This window comes from Penicillium canescens, assembly GCF_028828765.1.
Source record: "Penicillium canescens strain IBT 15451 chromosome Unknown utg000011l_segment0_segment0, whole genome shotgun sequence".
Lineage (NCBI taxonomy): Eukaryota > Fungi > Ascomycota > Eurotiomycetes > Eurotiales > Aspergillaceae > Penicillium > Penicillium canescens.
The window spans coordinates 2,608,783-2,622,301 of record NW_026703973.1 but is presented as its reverse complement, the minus strand read 5'-3'; the positions used below and the strand labels follow the sequence as shown (position 1 = coordinate 2,622,301).

Below are 13,519 nucleotides of genomic sequence, written 5' to 3'. Positions count from 1 at the left end.
TTTTGCCTCGGGCTGTTGTGATCTATCCGAGTTGCAAATATGAAAGATGTTTACGATGAATCTCCTCTTTTATCGACTTGTCGGTCTTACCTCTGTCCAAGAGCTCTTGAGGTACTTTGTACCAATGGAAACTCATTACTCACTGGACTGCCCGACCATCGACAGTCACCATATGAATGTATGTTGAAGAATGCGTCACGAAGAGGATATTACTATATTTGCATGTTTTCTCGGGCGTTGCTTTCGTATTGGGTTTCGAGAGGACGTGGAATTTGATTATGCAGGCAATTTACACAGGAGTGCACAGGCGTTCAGATTTATGCAACGAATTTATAAATGTTCTGAAACAGTTGAATTGACTAGTTAGGGGTCAATGGCGTACCTAAGATTCATTGACCGGGTTCGAATGGTATATTGGATCTGACTCGTTCATTTCATAACACATAATGGATCTTTTAAACTGAAGCATGATATATCAATATCAATCCCGCCACTTGACAAGCACCTCGTCTGTCCGGAATCGTTGCGTGCACGTAGATTCTTCCAAGGGAGTCCGGAAGCCCGTCCCATATGCCAGCATACCAGCCTGCGCAATCATAATGCCATTATCAATGCAGAACCGTTCATCTGTGGCATAAACACTGCCGCCACGGTCCCGCGCCATAATCCCCATCATCTCCTGCAAGCGCTCATTGGAGCCAACACCGCCCACAATAAGGACCTGCTTCGAGCCAACATGCGCCATGGCGCGCTCAGTGATCTCAACAAGAATCGAGAAGACAGTTTCCTGAAGGGAGAAGCATAAGTCTGCACGGGTAGGCGTGCTCTCCAGACCCTCATTTGCAGCAATGACGCTCTTCTGAATATTCTTCTGTTCGTCTTCCTTCGCCTTTTCTTCCCCACCTAACCCCCACTCCCTGGCAAGGCCATCAATTGCTGCTAAGATACCCGAGAATGAACAATCCATGCCTTTCACGACGTATGGGAGATCGACCAGCTGCTTTCCTTGCTTTGCTAGCTGTTCGATGTTGTATCCTGGTGCTGGGTCGTTGGAGATGTGCAGTGTGCGCGCGAACCGGTCTAGACAGTTTCCTACTGCCATATCGAGAGTTTCGCCGAAAATACGGTATCTCTGCGAGCTGTATGCGATGACTTGTGTGTTTCCACCAGAGACATATAGGACGACTGGGTTTGTCGCGCCGGTGATGAGACGGCCCATTTCGATATCTGGATATCACATTGTCAGACCTTTTGGTTCTTGGACTAGAAGGACATTGATGCAATGTATTTGAGACATACGTCCAACACAGTGGTTTACTCCGACCAATTCCTTGCCCCAGAGCAGACTCAGCATCCGCGCCGCCACTACCACACTCTGTAGCGGGGCACCCATTCCTGGTCCCTTGGTGAAGCAAATGCAGTCCACATCGTCGACAGATACCCGGGCTTCCTTCAGCGCCTGTTTCACAAGCTTCACAACCCACGCGCGGTGATGGCGCGCTGTATCCTTGGGCAGGAACCCCTCGCCTGGTGGGGAGACGTAGGTGTGACGGATATTGGCGAGGACCTGCGGGGGCTTCCATCGTTGGGATGCAGCATGATGCCGATGCCCAATTTGTTGGCAGAGCCTTCCATGCCAATTGCGATCATGATGGGCAGAATGTCAAAGAATGAGAGTATATGTGAAAGAGAAGCATGAAAATGTCGAAGTATGAATGTTTTTCGTTATCGTTATCGGCTTAAAGCGGCACCCCATTTCTCCGAACATTTCCTCTCTTTACTTCTTTACTCTACTTCTTCTTTTCCCCTCTCTCTGCCTTTTAATTTCCCTCACTTCTGTCCCTTTTGACTGCATGATCCTCTTGTCTTATTATATCTTTCTCTAATCCTCCCTCTCCTCTCCTCTCCTCTCCCAGCTCCCACATTCCCAATGTCTTCGACTACCCACTTCCCCGACCCCGAGGGCTTCCAACAACAGTCGGACAATTTCGTTTCTTGGCTGCAAGCAACTCCGGGAGTGAAATTAAACCCCAACCTCAGACTTGCAGATCTCAGAGCAAGCGGTGCAGGACGAGGTGTCGGTGAGTATTTTACAAAAGACCCTCCGCCAAGCACACAAAAGTGCCCACGAAGTGTCCCCAGAAATGGGTCTCACAGACATGTTCACGAGTCACTAACGTGTCTGTCCTGCTCTAGTGGCACAGAGCAACCTTTCGGAAGGTGAAGAACTCTTCTCGATTCCGCGTGGCCTAGTTCTCGCCGTCCAAAACTCCGAGCTGAAGACCTTGCTCGGTCAGGATGTTGAGCAGCTCGGTCCATGGCTTTCTCTCATGTTGGTTATGCTGTATGAATATCTGCAGGGAGAGAGGTCAAAATGGGCTCCTTATTTCCGAGTCTTACCTTCTCGTTTTGATACCCTGATGTTTTGGTCGCCTGCTGAGCTGCACGAGTTGCAAGCTAGTACCATTGTGGAGAAGATTGGCAGAGAGGGTGCTGAGCAGTCCATTTTGGAGATGATTGCTCCTGTTGTTAGAGGGAACCCGGCTCTCTTCCCACCAGCCCACGGTGTGGCTTCTTTTGATGGTGATGCCGGTGCTGCTGCTCTGCTTGAGCTTGCTCATGTCATGGGGTCGTTGATCATGGCTTATGCCTTTGATATTGAAAAGGCTGAGGATGACGATGATGAGGGAGAGGCTGCTGATGATAGCTACATGACCGATGATGAGGAGGAACAACTTCCCAAGGGCATGGTCCCGCTCGCTGATCTCCTTAACGCTGACGCGGACCGAAACAACGTGAGTCTATTACACCCCATCTTCGACACCGAAATTAACTTGCTATCAGGCCCGTCTCTACCAAGAGGAAGGAAGTTTGGTCATGAAGGCAATCAAGCCAATCCAACAAGGCGAGGAAATTTTCAACGACTACGGAGAAATTCCGCGCGCAGACCTCCTCCGTCGGTACGGCTATGTGACCGAAAACTACGCCCAATACGACGTAGTCGAGCTGTCCCTGAGCAGCATCTGCCAGGCTGCAGGTCTTGGAAACGCCGATATTGAGTCCCAGCCCCGACTCCAATTTCTCGATGAACTCGACATCCTCGACGACGGCTATGTGATCCCCAGACCGGTCAACGCCAACCCATCTTTGGAAGATATTCTCCCTGCTGAGCTGGTGATTCTCTTGACTACTCTTGCTCTCCCTGAAGAGGAGTTCAAGCAGCGTCAGTCTAAGAAAAAGCCTCCCAAGCCAACATTCGAAGCCAACCAAGCTGCCATTTTGACTAGAGCTTTGCAGACCCAGCAGGCACAATATGCATCGACTTTGGCACAAGATGCTCAGCTTTTGGCCTCGCTTCCTCCTTTGGATATGTCTGTCGCCTCGGACACCTCGTCTCGCCGAGCCAGGATGGCACTCCAGGTACGCATTGGAGAGAAGGAAGTCCTGCAGGCTGTCCTCGGCATGTTGGAGCCCACAGCCACTGGATCATTGAAGCGCCCCGCCAATGGCGATAACGGTGATTCACGACAATTCAAGACCCAGCGGGTGTGAAAGCCTCCATCACTTCGATCTACATCTCCCACAACCCAAGCGTTCTACTGAACCAACGACAAAGAAAAGTGCTTTTTGCGAGTATTAAATTGTTAGATTTTTCTGAATGTTTTTGAGCCTTTTCTTTTGCCCTCCCATTCGTCGCTTGCATCATAACTTCGGTTATCCATCATACAAAGGCCGCTCGACAACCAGCCAGCACCACCAAGAAAAAAAGAGAAAATATGTACACTAACAAATGCAGGTGCGCTCAGGCCACGACGTGACTTGGCACCTGCGCCGAAACGAAATGTCGAGAAAGAGGTGCGAGAGAAGAAGTGGAGGGGACGCGGAAACAGCAAACGAAGAAAAGAAAAGGGAAACAAGTATATAGGGCTTCAGTCCAGGACCCTTCGCCGCCCGCGGAAATCGTCAAAGCATGAAAAGAAAAGAGATACTAAAACTACAAGGGTGATAGAAGGCGAAAAAAAACGTGTCGAAAAGAAGAACGAAAACAAAGCCACGCAGAAACGCCCGCCAAATGCTGTGAAATGAGGAAAGGAGAAAAGAAAGTCGTTCAGGCTGCGGACGCTGCCACCGGGGCATTGGACCCGGGTCCGTGAGGACCATTTTGGTCGGCTTGAAGTCGTCGAGCTTGTACTTGGGCTTGCACTGCCTGGGCTTGCGCCTGCGCATGAGCCTGGGCAGCCACTTGAGCCTGAGCGGCTTGTTCGCGCGCCTTGGCCATGGTGATGGCCCGGTGTTGCATGATTTGGATGCTGTACGCATCGGTGTCATACTCGGGCTCCTCGTCGGAATCCTCGTGGTCGAACTTGAAGCGGTCTGCCTTGAGCGGATCCAGTTCAACTTTGTGAGTTCCCATGTTGCGACGGTCTATCATCAATCGGCCACCACGTCCTACTCGTCGTCGGAAAGATGGCATTTTGTGTGGTTCGTCGTGCAATTCCAGGGCATGCGAAGCAAGCTTGTCTCGAGAGAAGAGCGGGCTTGTGACGTCTAAAGAGGTATCCATCTCACCAGATGCTTCGGATGAGGGAGGAGTGGGCAATTGAGCTGTGAAAGCAGGTCGGAAGGCTGCCACATCGAATGTCCTTTCGGGGGATGGTGATAGTGGTGCACGGGTGTGATCCACATATCCCTCGTTCCACTTGATGTGCTTAGTGATATTCTGCTTGATATCGCGCAGAATCTCGTTTTCTTTCTCTGCCTGAACTTCCTCCAAGAGCTGCAGGTCCTCTGCGCCCTGAAGGCCAGCCTTGAGAGGCATGCGCAATTGAGGACCGTTGGGACGTTGTTGAGGCATCTCGAGCACTCTCTTCTTGGGCTGCGAGGATAGGTCAGCATATGCACGTGTCTGGCGGCAAGAGCAGCGACGCTTACCTTTTGGTTGATGAGATCCTCGTCGTCGTCCTTGACGTTGAGCTTGCGCTTCATCTCCTTTACCTGAGCACGCTGCTCGAAGATCTTCTTCTCCATGGAGAGCATCTCCTTGCGGGCAATCTCACGCTGGCGCACCAAAGCAACGAGCTCGCGAGCATCTTCCAGCTCTTTGCGGAGACGTCGCAGCTTTTCTGCGCTCTGCGCATCTCTACCACGGGTCTTGCGGATCTGACGGACCTCACGTCTACGGAAACACACAAATGGATCGCTGTCATCGGTATCTTGGCCGGTTTCGAACTGCGGTATGTTAGTTAGGCAGTATCGCCAATGGCATGCGAGGCGACTTACCTTGAGCTGTGCTACAAGGGGGTTGTTCTGCACGGCCATCCGACGCGACTTCCAGTGCTCATATATTTCCTTCGCAAAGGGCTTCATGGAATCTTCTAAGCTGGCGTCCATCATATCTTGCATGTCGGCGAACGACAGCACGGGTGGGTTATCGACTGAGGCATACGGCTGTTTGGTCTGCGCTGTCTCCTCAAAGAAGTTCATGACTTCCTCAAAGATATCCTCGGTGCATGGCATCGCCGACGCGTCGCGCTTCTGGTTCATGATCTTGAGGAAGACATCGTCCTCCTCGGTCATGTTGTACGGACATCCGCAGCAGTCCTCGACAGTCGAGGAGAAGCGAATGTATGTCGCAGGTTGCGAGAATATGGGAGGGTAGAGTTCGTCATATTGAAGATTACTGAGAATGGTCTCGGGGGTGGGAATGTGTGCCTCATTTACTTTGCCCTGGGCGGTGGCATTGATTGCAATTTGCAGATGGATTTCCTAGACGCGGTCTGGGGTCAGCATGGGCCGTTTTATATTGGGGTGAAAATCTCGTGTCATTTTGGCGACAATGTCACGTGATGGGGATAGGGATGAGGCTAAAATTAGTGCGAAAAGAGGGACTCACCGACTCCTCGGCCTTTTCGACGCCGGTTTCAATCTGTTGTAGAGAGCTCTGGATGTCTTCGTCGAGGGCATCGATCTCGTGTTCGCGAACGACGGGGATGGACGCCTTGGAGGTGAGCTTTTTCGGGCGCGTCCTCCCCATGCCCCCGTACCGAGTCATAGCGTCGGGACGCGCAATAGGGCAACGACCATGGGCGAAGGCCAGGTAAAAAGGGGATCAGCAGAAAGGTCTGGTCATGCGCTTTCTCGTAGTCGTATTTTTGAGATGAAAATGGATGGGGAAGGGGGAGATATTGACAGCTGAAGTTGGGGTGATTCACGGCTGGAGGTTGGGTTGACGTTGCAATGTCAGCCGGCGGTGGCCTGTTTTGGCCGAGTGCACGGCCTCAGGGGCTCGCTTGCCTGTCCGGAAGCGGTTAGTGCGGGGCTGGGCGATATCAGATTCTCCGCCCTTGGCGGTTCTCTCCTCTTTGGTATCTGGTGTTTTGCTCGTCAACACATCAGTCTTGGTTTTTTATTTGTTCAGTTCCACCTGTGTCCATTCCATATTCCGTAATCCGATACTCGCCCTTTTCTCCTTCGTTTACTTCAGTTTCGTCACCATGGAGCAAACCAGTGAACCCAACGCCGCTGCTATCTACGATGCGCGGAGACGCCGCGGCTCCGTCGGTACTACCCAGCTCTTCGAGAACATTGTGTCCACGTCCAACTGTGAGTTCGCCACGGTCGCATATGGTTCCTTCTTGGTGGAATGATCGTGACTGACTGAGCGACAGTCAACAGAGATGAGGTGGACCGTCTGCGCAAACGCTTCATGAAGCTTGATAAGGTTGGACAAGCTGTTCAAGTGTCGAAAGGTCTCTCCATACTAACAACTCATAGGATGCCTCCGGTACTATTGATCGCGATGAATTCCTTTCCCTCCCTCAAGTGTCTTCCAACCCGCTCGCCACGAGGTTCGTGACCCGGCCATCACACCACCTTGACCATATATAAACAATCCTCTAATACCTTCTTTCACACAGAATGATCGCTATCTTCGACGAAGACGGTGGCGGCGATGTCGATTTCCAGGAATTCGTGACCGGTCTGTCAGCATTTAGCTCCAAGGGTAACAAAGAAGAGAAGCTGCGCTTCGCATTCAAAGTTTACGACATCGACCGCGACGGCTATATTTCCAACGGCGAGCTTTTCATCGTGCTGAAGATGATGGTTGGCAACAACTTGAAGGACGTGCAGCTGCAACAGATCGTTGACAAGACCATCATGGAGGCCGATAAGGATCAGGACGGAAAGATCAGCTTCGAGGAGTTTACGGATATGGTGGAGAATACGGATATCAGCCTGAGCATGACGCTGAGTAGGTTACCCTATATATGTCATTCGTTTGGGGGTACGAGTGCTGACAGTGTTCCAGATCAAATATGATTTCCACCTCACTGGTTGAGTGGATATATCGTATTCAGTGGGTTTTTCGTTTCTGCGCTTGGACATTTTCCCCGTTTCCTTTGGTCTCAACATGACACGACTCAATGATCAGCGATGTGTGTGTAGTTTATTTCTCAGTCCCGGTATGGGAAACGATATTGGATTTCCCTTTCCTTTCCACGCGTCTATGCCATTTCCTACTTACCTTTACAGCAGACAGTCATGAAACAAGTGGCTAAAGCAACATCGGAAAGTATATCCCCAACCTAAGGTATCAGTGTCTAGTATCAGCCATATCCCTCTACAACACATCACGACAACACCCACACCCCAGTCCTTACCCGATTCATCGGGTACAAATTTACATTTCCCCCATTCGATTCACTGCCACCGCCTCACCAAAACAATGTCTTCCCGTTTCAGCCACGTCTGAAACACTCTATTCCCATCCGAACCGACCCCATTCTGCACCCGCATTCACTCAGCCCAAAACCCAAACATACCTGGGCACACTACACCAGTTCTCTCTCTTTCCGTCTGGGCTGCAGTCTCGTGGGCCGGATGACTCCTATCCAACGAGTCGGGTACAGGTGCAGCCACAATGCAAACGCACATCCCTGACCGAACTGCAGCAATGCCGTGGATGTGGGTGTGTCTGTGTGTCTGTGTGTGGCCGTAGCGGCAGTTATACATGTAGTTGTATCGGAATTGGATATACCTCGGTATACTTGAGCTGCAGCCACGCAGATTACCCATTTCCTTCTAGTGCTGGTTCAACTCGCAGCTGAGGTGTTTATACCCCAGCGCCAAACCTGTTATTGTTCCTCCCCTCGGGTTCCTCTGCTTTTCTATTGGTACGCCAGACTACTGTGTGCAGGTCTGAAGTACTATGGAAAACGTGGTTAAGATATGAATAGGTCCCAGATCCGCCTGCTATGCTGTATAGCCCAATAAACTCGAATGGAGTAATTCATCAACATGAAGCTCGCCACCAAAATATACACTTCTTCAGCTCATGACTTGTGGTATTGACTGTATGACGACGTTGAGACTTCAGCTGCTGATTTTTTTAAAAAAATTGTAAAATGTAAAGCAGAATTTACTTCCCAGGCGGAGCTGCATTCATGTTGAAGTCCTACTACCTCGCTTCCACTGGCAAGTATAATCATTGACATGCCGACCCATAGCAAGATCGTTTGCTGGACTCGAAGCTGATCCAAAATCATAGGATACGGTCACCAGTGCAGATATGCACCTATTTGCATTCTTTATCGCTCTCTTGTAGTGGTATTCGTGTCGATCAATCAAGTTTTATAGATGCAAGCCATATCATGAAGCATAACAGAGAAAGAATTTGAGCAATCTTCTAATCATCCACTGAAGCGACAAACAAATGTATTTCGGAACCCGATTTATGCTGCGGGGGGTGCGGCGATAACGGATTCTGCAAAGCTAGGCGATCTTCCTAGAAGTTGTGACTGTTGTTGCTGGACACTGTTACTTTTGATCTTGTGCGAAGAAAGTCTCGGATTGTCGATGCTTCTAACAAGTCTATGTTAGGATGAATATAAAGGGACGTGCTTGTCCTAAACAACACCGCCGCCCTCGTAGCTGCCAGACTGAGTGAAAAGGTATTATATAATATTGAAGATTGCTAATAAAGAAGAAGAGGTGAAAATAACAGATTAACTTCGAAACCAGTCTTCCATGACTCGCTATATCAAACTCCTGCTCTTAGCGCCAGGGACGTTCCTCGCAAACTTCGCAGGCGCAGTAGTTCTACGCGTCGATAACATGACACTAAGATCTCGCTTTCCATACCACCATTTTTTCTGGCGAAGAATCGAATGATAACGGTTTAGTTATTCTGAGAGCCGTATATATCAGCGTTGAAGTAGTGGAGAGTAGCATATGTTGTAATGAAAAGGACCATTGGGCATCAAGAAGTATTTCACGGTTAATGCTATTAGTGTGTAAAGTATTTGGAGGAGTAATAGGTAGAGAGAAAGCCGGCGAGTGTTTGTTTACATAGCGGTTGGCGCCGATTAGGAACCGTGGCTCATAATAATAGCCTTATGCAGGGCCCTTATGGACATGTGGCACCCAAACACGGCCCCTAGCTCCATGGAAATAGACCCAGGCTTGAAATACAGCCTGATTATAAAACATATTGAGACGAACTTAAGTATTATGACACTGGAGCCAGCAAATTACAGAGTTAAAATTAATACAATGCAATTCTCACCATCCCGATCCCTTCCCCTAGTTGCATATTTCTAACGTGCCTCTGTCCCCGGTACCCAGTGTATGTACATGTACAAGCTAAATATGCATGCACCCACGCCGGTACGGAAAACGAAAACCAAAAGGTAAAAGGCAAATGTAAAAGGTAAAAAGGTAAAACTGAAGTATAAGATACTCGCCTGTACACAGGCCCCCCAGAACTGGTTATACTTATCCCATCCAAATTCTTCCATCTTCCCTTCCATTCCAATACATCACCGCGTCGGGGCATCCGTGCTCCCGACTGGCAAACTGGACTGGAAGAGCGTGGTGAGACGATAATTTCGGAATTCCGAGGCACTGGATTCGCTGGATCTGCAGTCCGAGAGGGAAGTCGTACAGAGCGAGGTACAGGCTTTGGTTTTGGTCTTAAAAAGAGGGTAGGGGAGAGATGGAGAGAAAATGGAAGAGTAAAGAGAGGAAAGGAGAAGAAGAAAGGAGAAAGAGGTGTCATGTTACGCTCTCTACTCATCTTTACATTATACATTCCAGGGTAGCAATCTCATAAAAAATATGGGTGGGTAAGTGTTTCAGCCGAGATTTGTACCTAAAAGCGCCCGTTGGGTTGTGGAAGACACCAGCCCAAGCTTTTAGTAAGATTAGCTGCTTTATCTGACATGTTTGAAGATATCTATATCTGAAACAGAGCGTGGTATGATCCTACCTTCTGTTGATTAGGGTTTAGAGTGTAGTGTGTAGTATACTGATGAATGGACGTTGAGTATCTCTACACTATTTGTATATCTGCATCATCATGACAACAGGCGTAAGCATGAAACCAGTTCCAGGACCGTGTTATGTGCTACCGGTCTATCCAACATGTCGGGCTAGTTGATACCAATGGGACCAAGTCCACCCGAGTCCCGATTCGTTTTATTGTATCGGAGGATCTTCTATTGTTTTATTTCCAGACGTCGCACATCTACAGGAGATTGCATCATCCTGTCCTGTTTCGGTGCAGGCTCTCAGCCTATGAGTGGACAGTAGATCCAGGGCGCAAATAGTGACAAAGTGACAAAAGGACAAAAGTGCCATTTCCCGGATCCAGGACAACAATTTAGGTACATGTCAATCGGGATCGCCGTCGCATCCGCGAGTGGGTTCTTCCATGGTGTCGGATTAGGGCATGGATAGATCACATCTCCACCTGGGGTAGGAACGCGTAAACAATAACAAGAGCAATAGCAATGACAATACATATAAATATATGTATATATATCATAACGTAGACTCAAATACTCATCAATAGTAATACTAAATACAAATACTTATAATTGCTTTTGTCCGATACCTGAGCAATCAGAAAGAGGAAACTGACGTATGTAGGTGCCCGTCAGGGCTTTGGCAAACAAGGCCCACACGATTAAATAGATTCGTCCACTATGTTCATCAGCCTCACTTCGAGTCGGCTAATCTCCCCGGAATGTAAAGTACCCCCTTTTTAGGAATTTTGTTGATTTTGTTGATTTCCCTTTTTCCCCCACGCAAGGGGACTGTCTCAAGTCTTCACTATCAGCCCCAGAGAGGGTTACACGCCAGAGAAAGCAAAGAAAGGTCCACCTGACCTCGACAGCTGAACCCCCTTATTATAACGCAAAACATTCGGGAGCCAGGAACCAGAACACCGGGTTCCCGATTAGAGACCGAATGGAGTTTAGGCGTCGATCCTGATGTATATTTTCGTAGTCCGAGAGAGGTATAGTTCCCTATGAAGCCCTAGTTTCTTCCCCCTTGGCTTCTTCTCCTTGACTGCTGGCTAGATCTTCGATCTATCCACACCATGACCCGTGAGGACTGTGACTTGATCCCATACTCGGCTCTAGATCTTTGATCCACTCGCTTTTCGCTATATCTACCTAATTTGTGCCTAAGCTTGGATCTATTCCTGTTATTTCTGTTTCCTGTTCTGTTACTGTTACTGTGACCTGTTTATTTTTAAATCACGTCGCGCCTGCGTCAGAGGACAAGATTTGAATGTCTATTTGAACCAAGATCACATCTGGTTCCATTCTACACTTTCCCCAACACAGAGAGAAGAAAAAGACCTTCAACATTTCTTCTGATTCTTTCAGAACCATCCAAGCTGGCATCCTACGTGAGCCCGCCGCTCTCCCCCAAGCATTGGGCCCTGGATCAACGATCCTGGAACCCAATGGATGGCGATCAACGAATGAAGCATGAGTCGTCAAATGCTCGCAGGGCACCTCGCCGTGCAACCGATCGTTTTGAGGCCACACAACCACGTGGAGACCCAACGGGGATGTCGCAACCGGAGCAAGCCCCGATGTCCTACGACTACGGATACACAGGCAGCTACGGTTCCTTGCAGACCAACGAATTGCAGTATCCGGACTATGCGCAGCAACAGCAAACACAGCGAGCTCCCAGACGACGAGGACAAGAAGCCTTCTATGATTCCATGCTGTACTTCAACCAGCAGGGTCCAACCCAAGGACCCTTCGAGGATGTTCCACAGTACCAGACACGGCAGTCTGCAGCGATTGAGGCACTAAATCAATTTGCCGTTCCACAGTATTTTGAAGATTCTGCAGGGTCTGGGGTCCCAGTGCTCTCGCCGTATCTCAACACGATGCCTTATAACCAACCGGGCCCCATGCGCCCAACCACCCAGTTTCCCACCGGTTTCACTATCGGGTCCGAGTCTATGAACCGATTGGAACCCGAGCTGTCACTGCAGTCCGATCCTTCGAATCTGGAGGAGGCCGTGGGTCGATACCAACGAGTCCTGCGCCGCACTTTTGACCATACGCGAGCTGGAAGGTTGGTAGAGGCTGGTGGATTGCTTCTGGAGATCTCTGAATGGCTTGTGACTAATGCACGGGATCTAGGTAAGGATTGTCCACTGGTGTTTCCTTTATGTGAAGTAAAAAGATCGAGAAAAGAACAAGGGACCTTCGGCCATTTACTATGGCCGTAGCACAGAAGTCGCACCCCCGGCAAGACCCTTGGGGGAAGATGTCTCTTTTATGACCTTCATGCTTCCCTGCAGGCACGCGTCATGCACGCATAATCTGACATGGAGACTAACTATGTGACATGTTAGGGCTCCTCCGCGATGACAGCACTCATTACTCCGACCGCCTAAAGCTCTGGAACGACTTCAACCTGTGCTGGCTGGCATTCTGTCAAAAGCAAAAGGATCTGGTTTTGGATGTGATCGCCGGGCATCCGTCGCATATCAGTTTACTACGTCGAGATCGTCTGGAGACCATGGGAAAGGACTTGATTCAACTGTGCGATCAACTGGAACAGCACGGTCTGGTAGACTACCAAATGGGCATCTGGGAAGAAGAGATCTTATCCGGTATAGTGCACCACTACCACCTTCACCACTTCATCCCTAACCAAGTCCATCTATATAGTCCTAGGTCAATGCCTCGATCTGATGGATAGCAGACCCGGACTCCCGGATCCCACAGCTCCGGCACCTCGCCCATGAGCCCAGCAGGTGGGAAGAAAAAAGAAAAAGTAGAGAAAACCTTGAAAAAAAAAGCAGACAAATCGCATCACAAATCGCATACTCCTTCCGCCAAGACACGGCTGGGCAGCGATCGGAGACTATTCGCAAATCAAGTCCCAAGCGCCACAGAGTGGGCTATTGCTCGCTAGCGTCGCACCATTTCCGATGTGATATTGGACAATCTGTCACTGCCCAAAACTAGGGCTGACTGTACTTTCTGCAAAGAGAAAGAGAAAGAGAGAGATCGACTCTTTCTATTTTGAGTTGGGTCGCTATTCGCTGCCCTGTCTACTCTATGACATACCCTCGCCTCACTGTTGTTATGCCTTTGTATCTGTGATGCTTCGGTCCTCGTGTCGTCACCTACCCACTCTCCTACACTATCTATTCCTCTATATCCTGAAATGACGAATCTCACGAGTTGTACATAGCGCT

At 49.4% G+C, this 13,519-nt stretch overlaps 5 protein-coding genes across 5 annotated transcripts; 3 read left to right on the top strand and 2 right to left on the bottom strand.

Moving 5' to 3' along the window:
* Positions 1-481: 481 nt before the first annotated feature.
* kae1 (O-sialoglycoprotein endopeptidase) lies at positions 482-1,393 on the bottom strand (the record flags this gene model as incomplete). Its single annotated transcript, XM_058522458.1, has 2 exons — positions 482-1,227; positions 1,300-1,393. The coding sequence occupies 2 exons, from the start codon at positions 1,391-1,393 to the stop codon at positions 482-484; spliced, it is 840 nt and encodes a 279-aa protein (XP_058365935.1).
* A 424-nt stretch (positions 1,394-1,817) lies between these two features.
* Positions 1,818-3,552, top strand: N7446_013717 (ribosomal lysine N-methyltransferase; the record flags this gene model as incomplete). Its single annotated transcript, XM_058522457.1, has 3 exons — positions 1,818-2,081; positions 2,197-2,795; positions 2,845-3,552. Exons 1-3 carry the CDS (start codon positions 1,931-1,933, stop codon positions 3,550-3,552), a joined length of 1,458 nt encoding a protein of 485 aa, XP_058365934.1. The 5' UTR covers positions 1,818-1,930.
* A 556-nt stretch (positions 3,553-4,108) lies between these two features.
* On the bottom strand, positions 4,109-6,052 carry N7446_013716 (uncharacterized protein; the record flags this gene model as incomplete). The annotated part of the gene is made up of 4 exons (XM_058522456.1): positions 4,109-4,876; positions 4,933-5,229; positions 5,281-5,766; positions 5,894-6,052. The coding sequence occupies 4 exons, from the start codon at positions 6,050-6,052 to the stop codon at positions 4,109-4,111; spliced, it is 1,710 nt and encodes a 569-aa protein (XP_058365933.1).
* Positions 6,053-6,494: 442 nt separating this feature from the next.
* cnaB (calcineurin regulatory subunit B) lies at positions 6,495-7,320 on the top strand (the record flags this gene model as incomplete). The annotated part of the gene is made up of 5 exons (XM_058522455.1): positions 6,495-6,603; positions 6,669-6,721; positions 6,775-6,848; positions 6,918-7,252; positions 7,310-7,320. 5 exons carry the CDS (start codon positions 6,495-6,497, stop codon positions 7,318-7,320), a joined length of 582 nt encoding a protein of 193 aa, XP_058365932.1.
* A 4,435-nt stretch (positions 7,321-11,755) lies between these two features.
* On the top strand, positions 11,756-13,063 carry N7446_013714 (uncharacterized protein; the record flags this gene model as incomplete). The annotated part of the gene is made up of 3 exons (XM_058522454.1): positions 11,756-12,452; positions 12,668-12,928; positions 12,987-13,063. The coding sequence occupies 3 exons, from the start codon at positions 11,756-11,758 to the stop codon at positions 13,061-13,063; spliced, it is 1,035 nt and encodes a 344-aa protein (XP_058365931.1).
* Between the last annotated feature and the right edge of the window lie 456 nt (positions 13,064-13,519).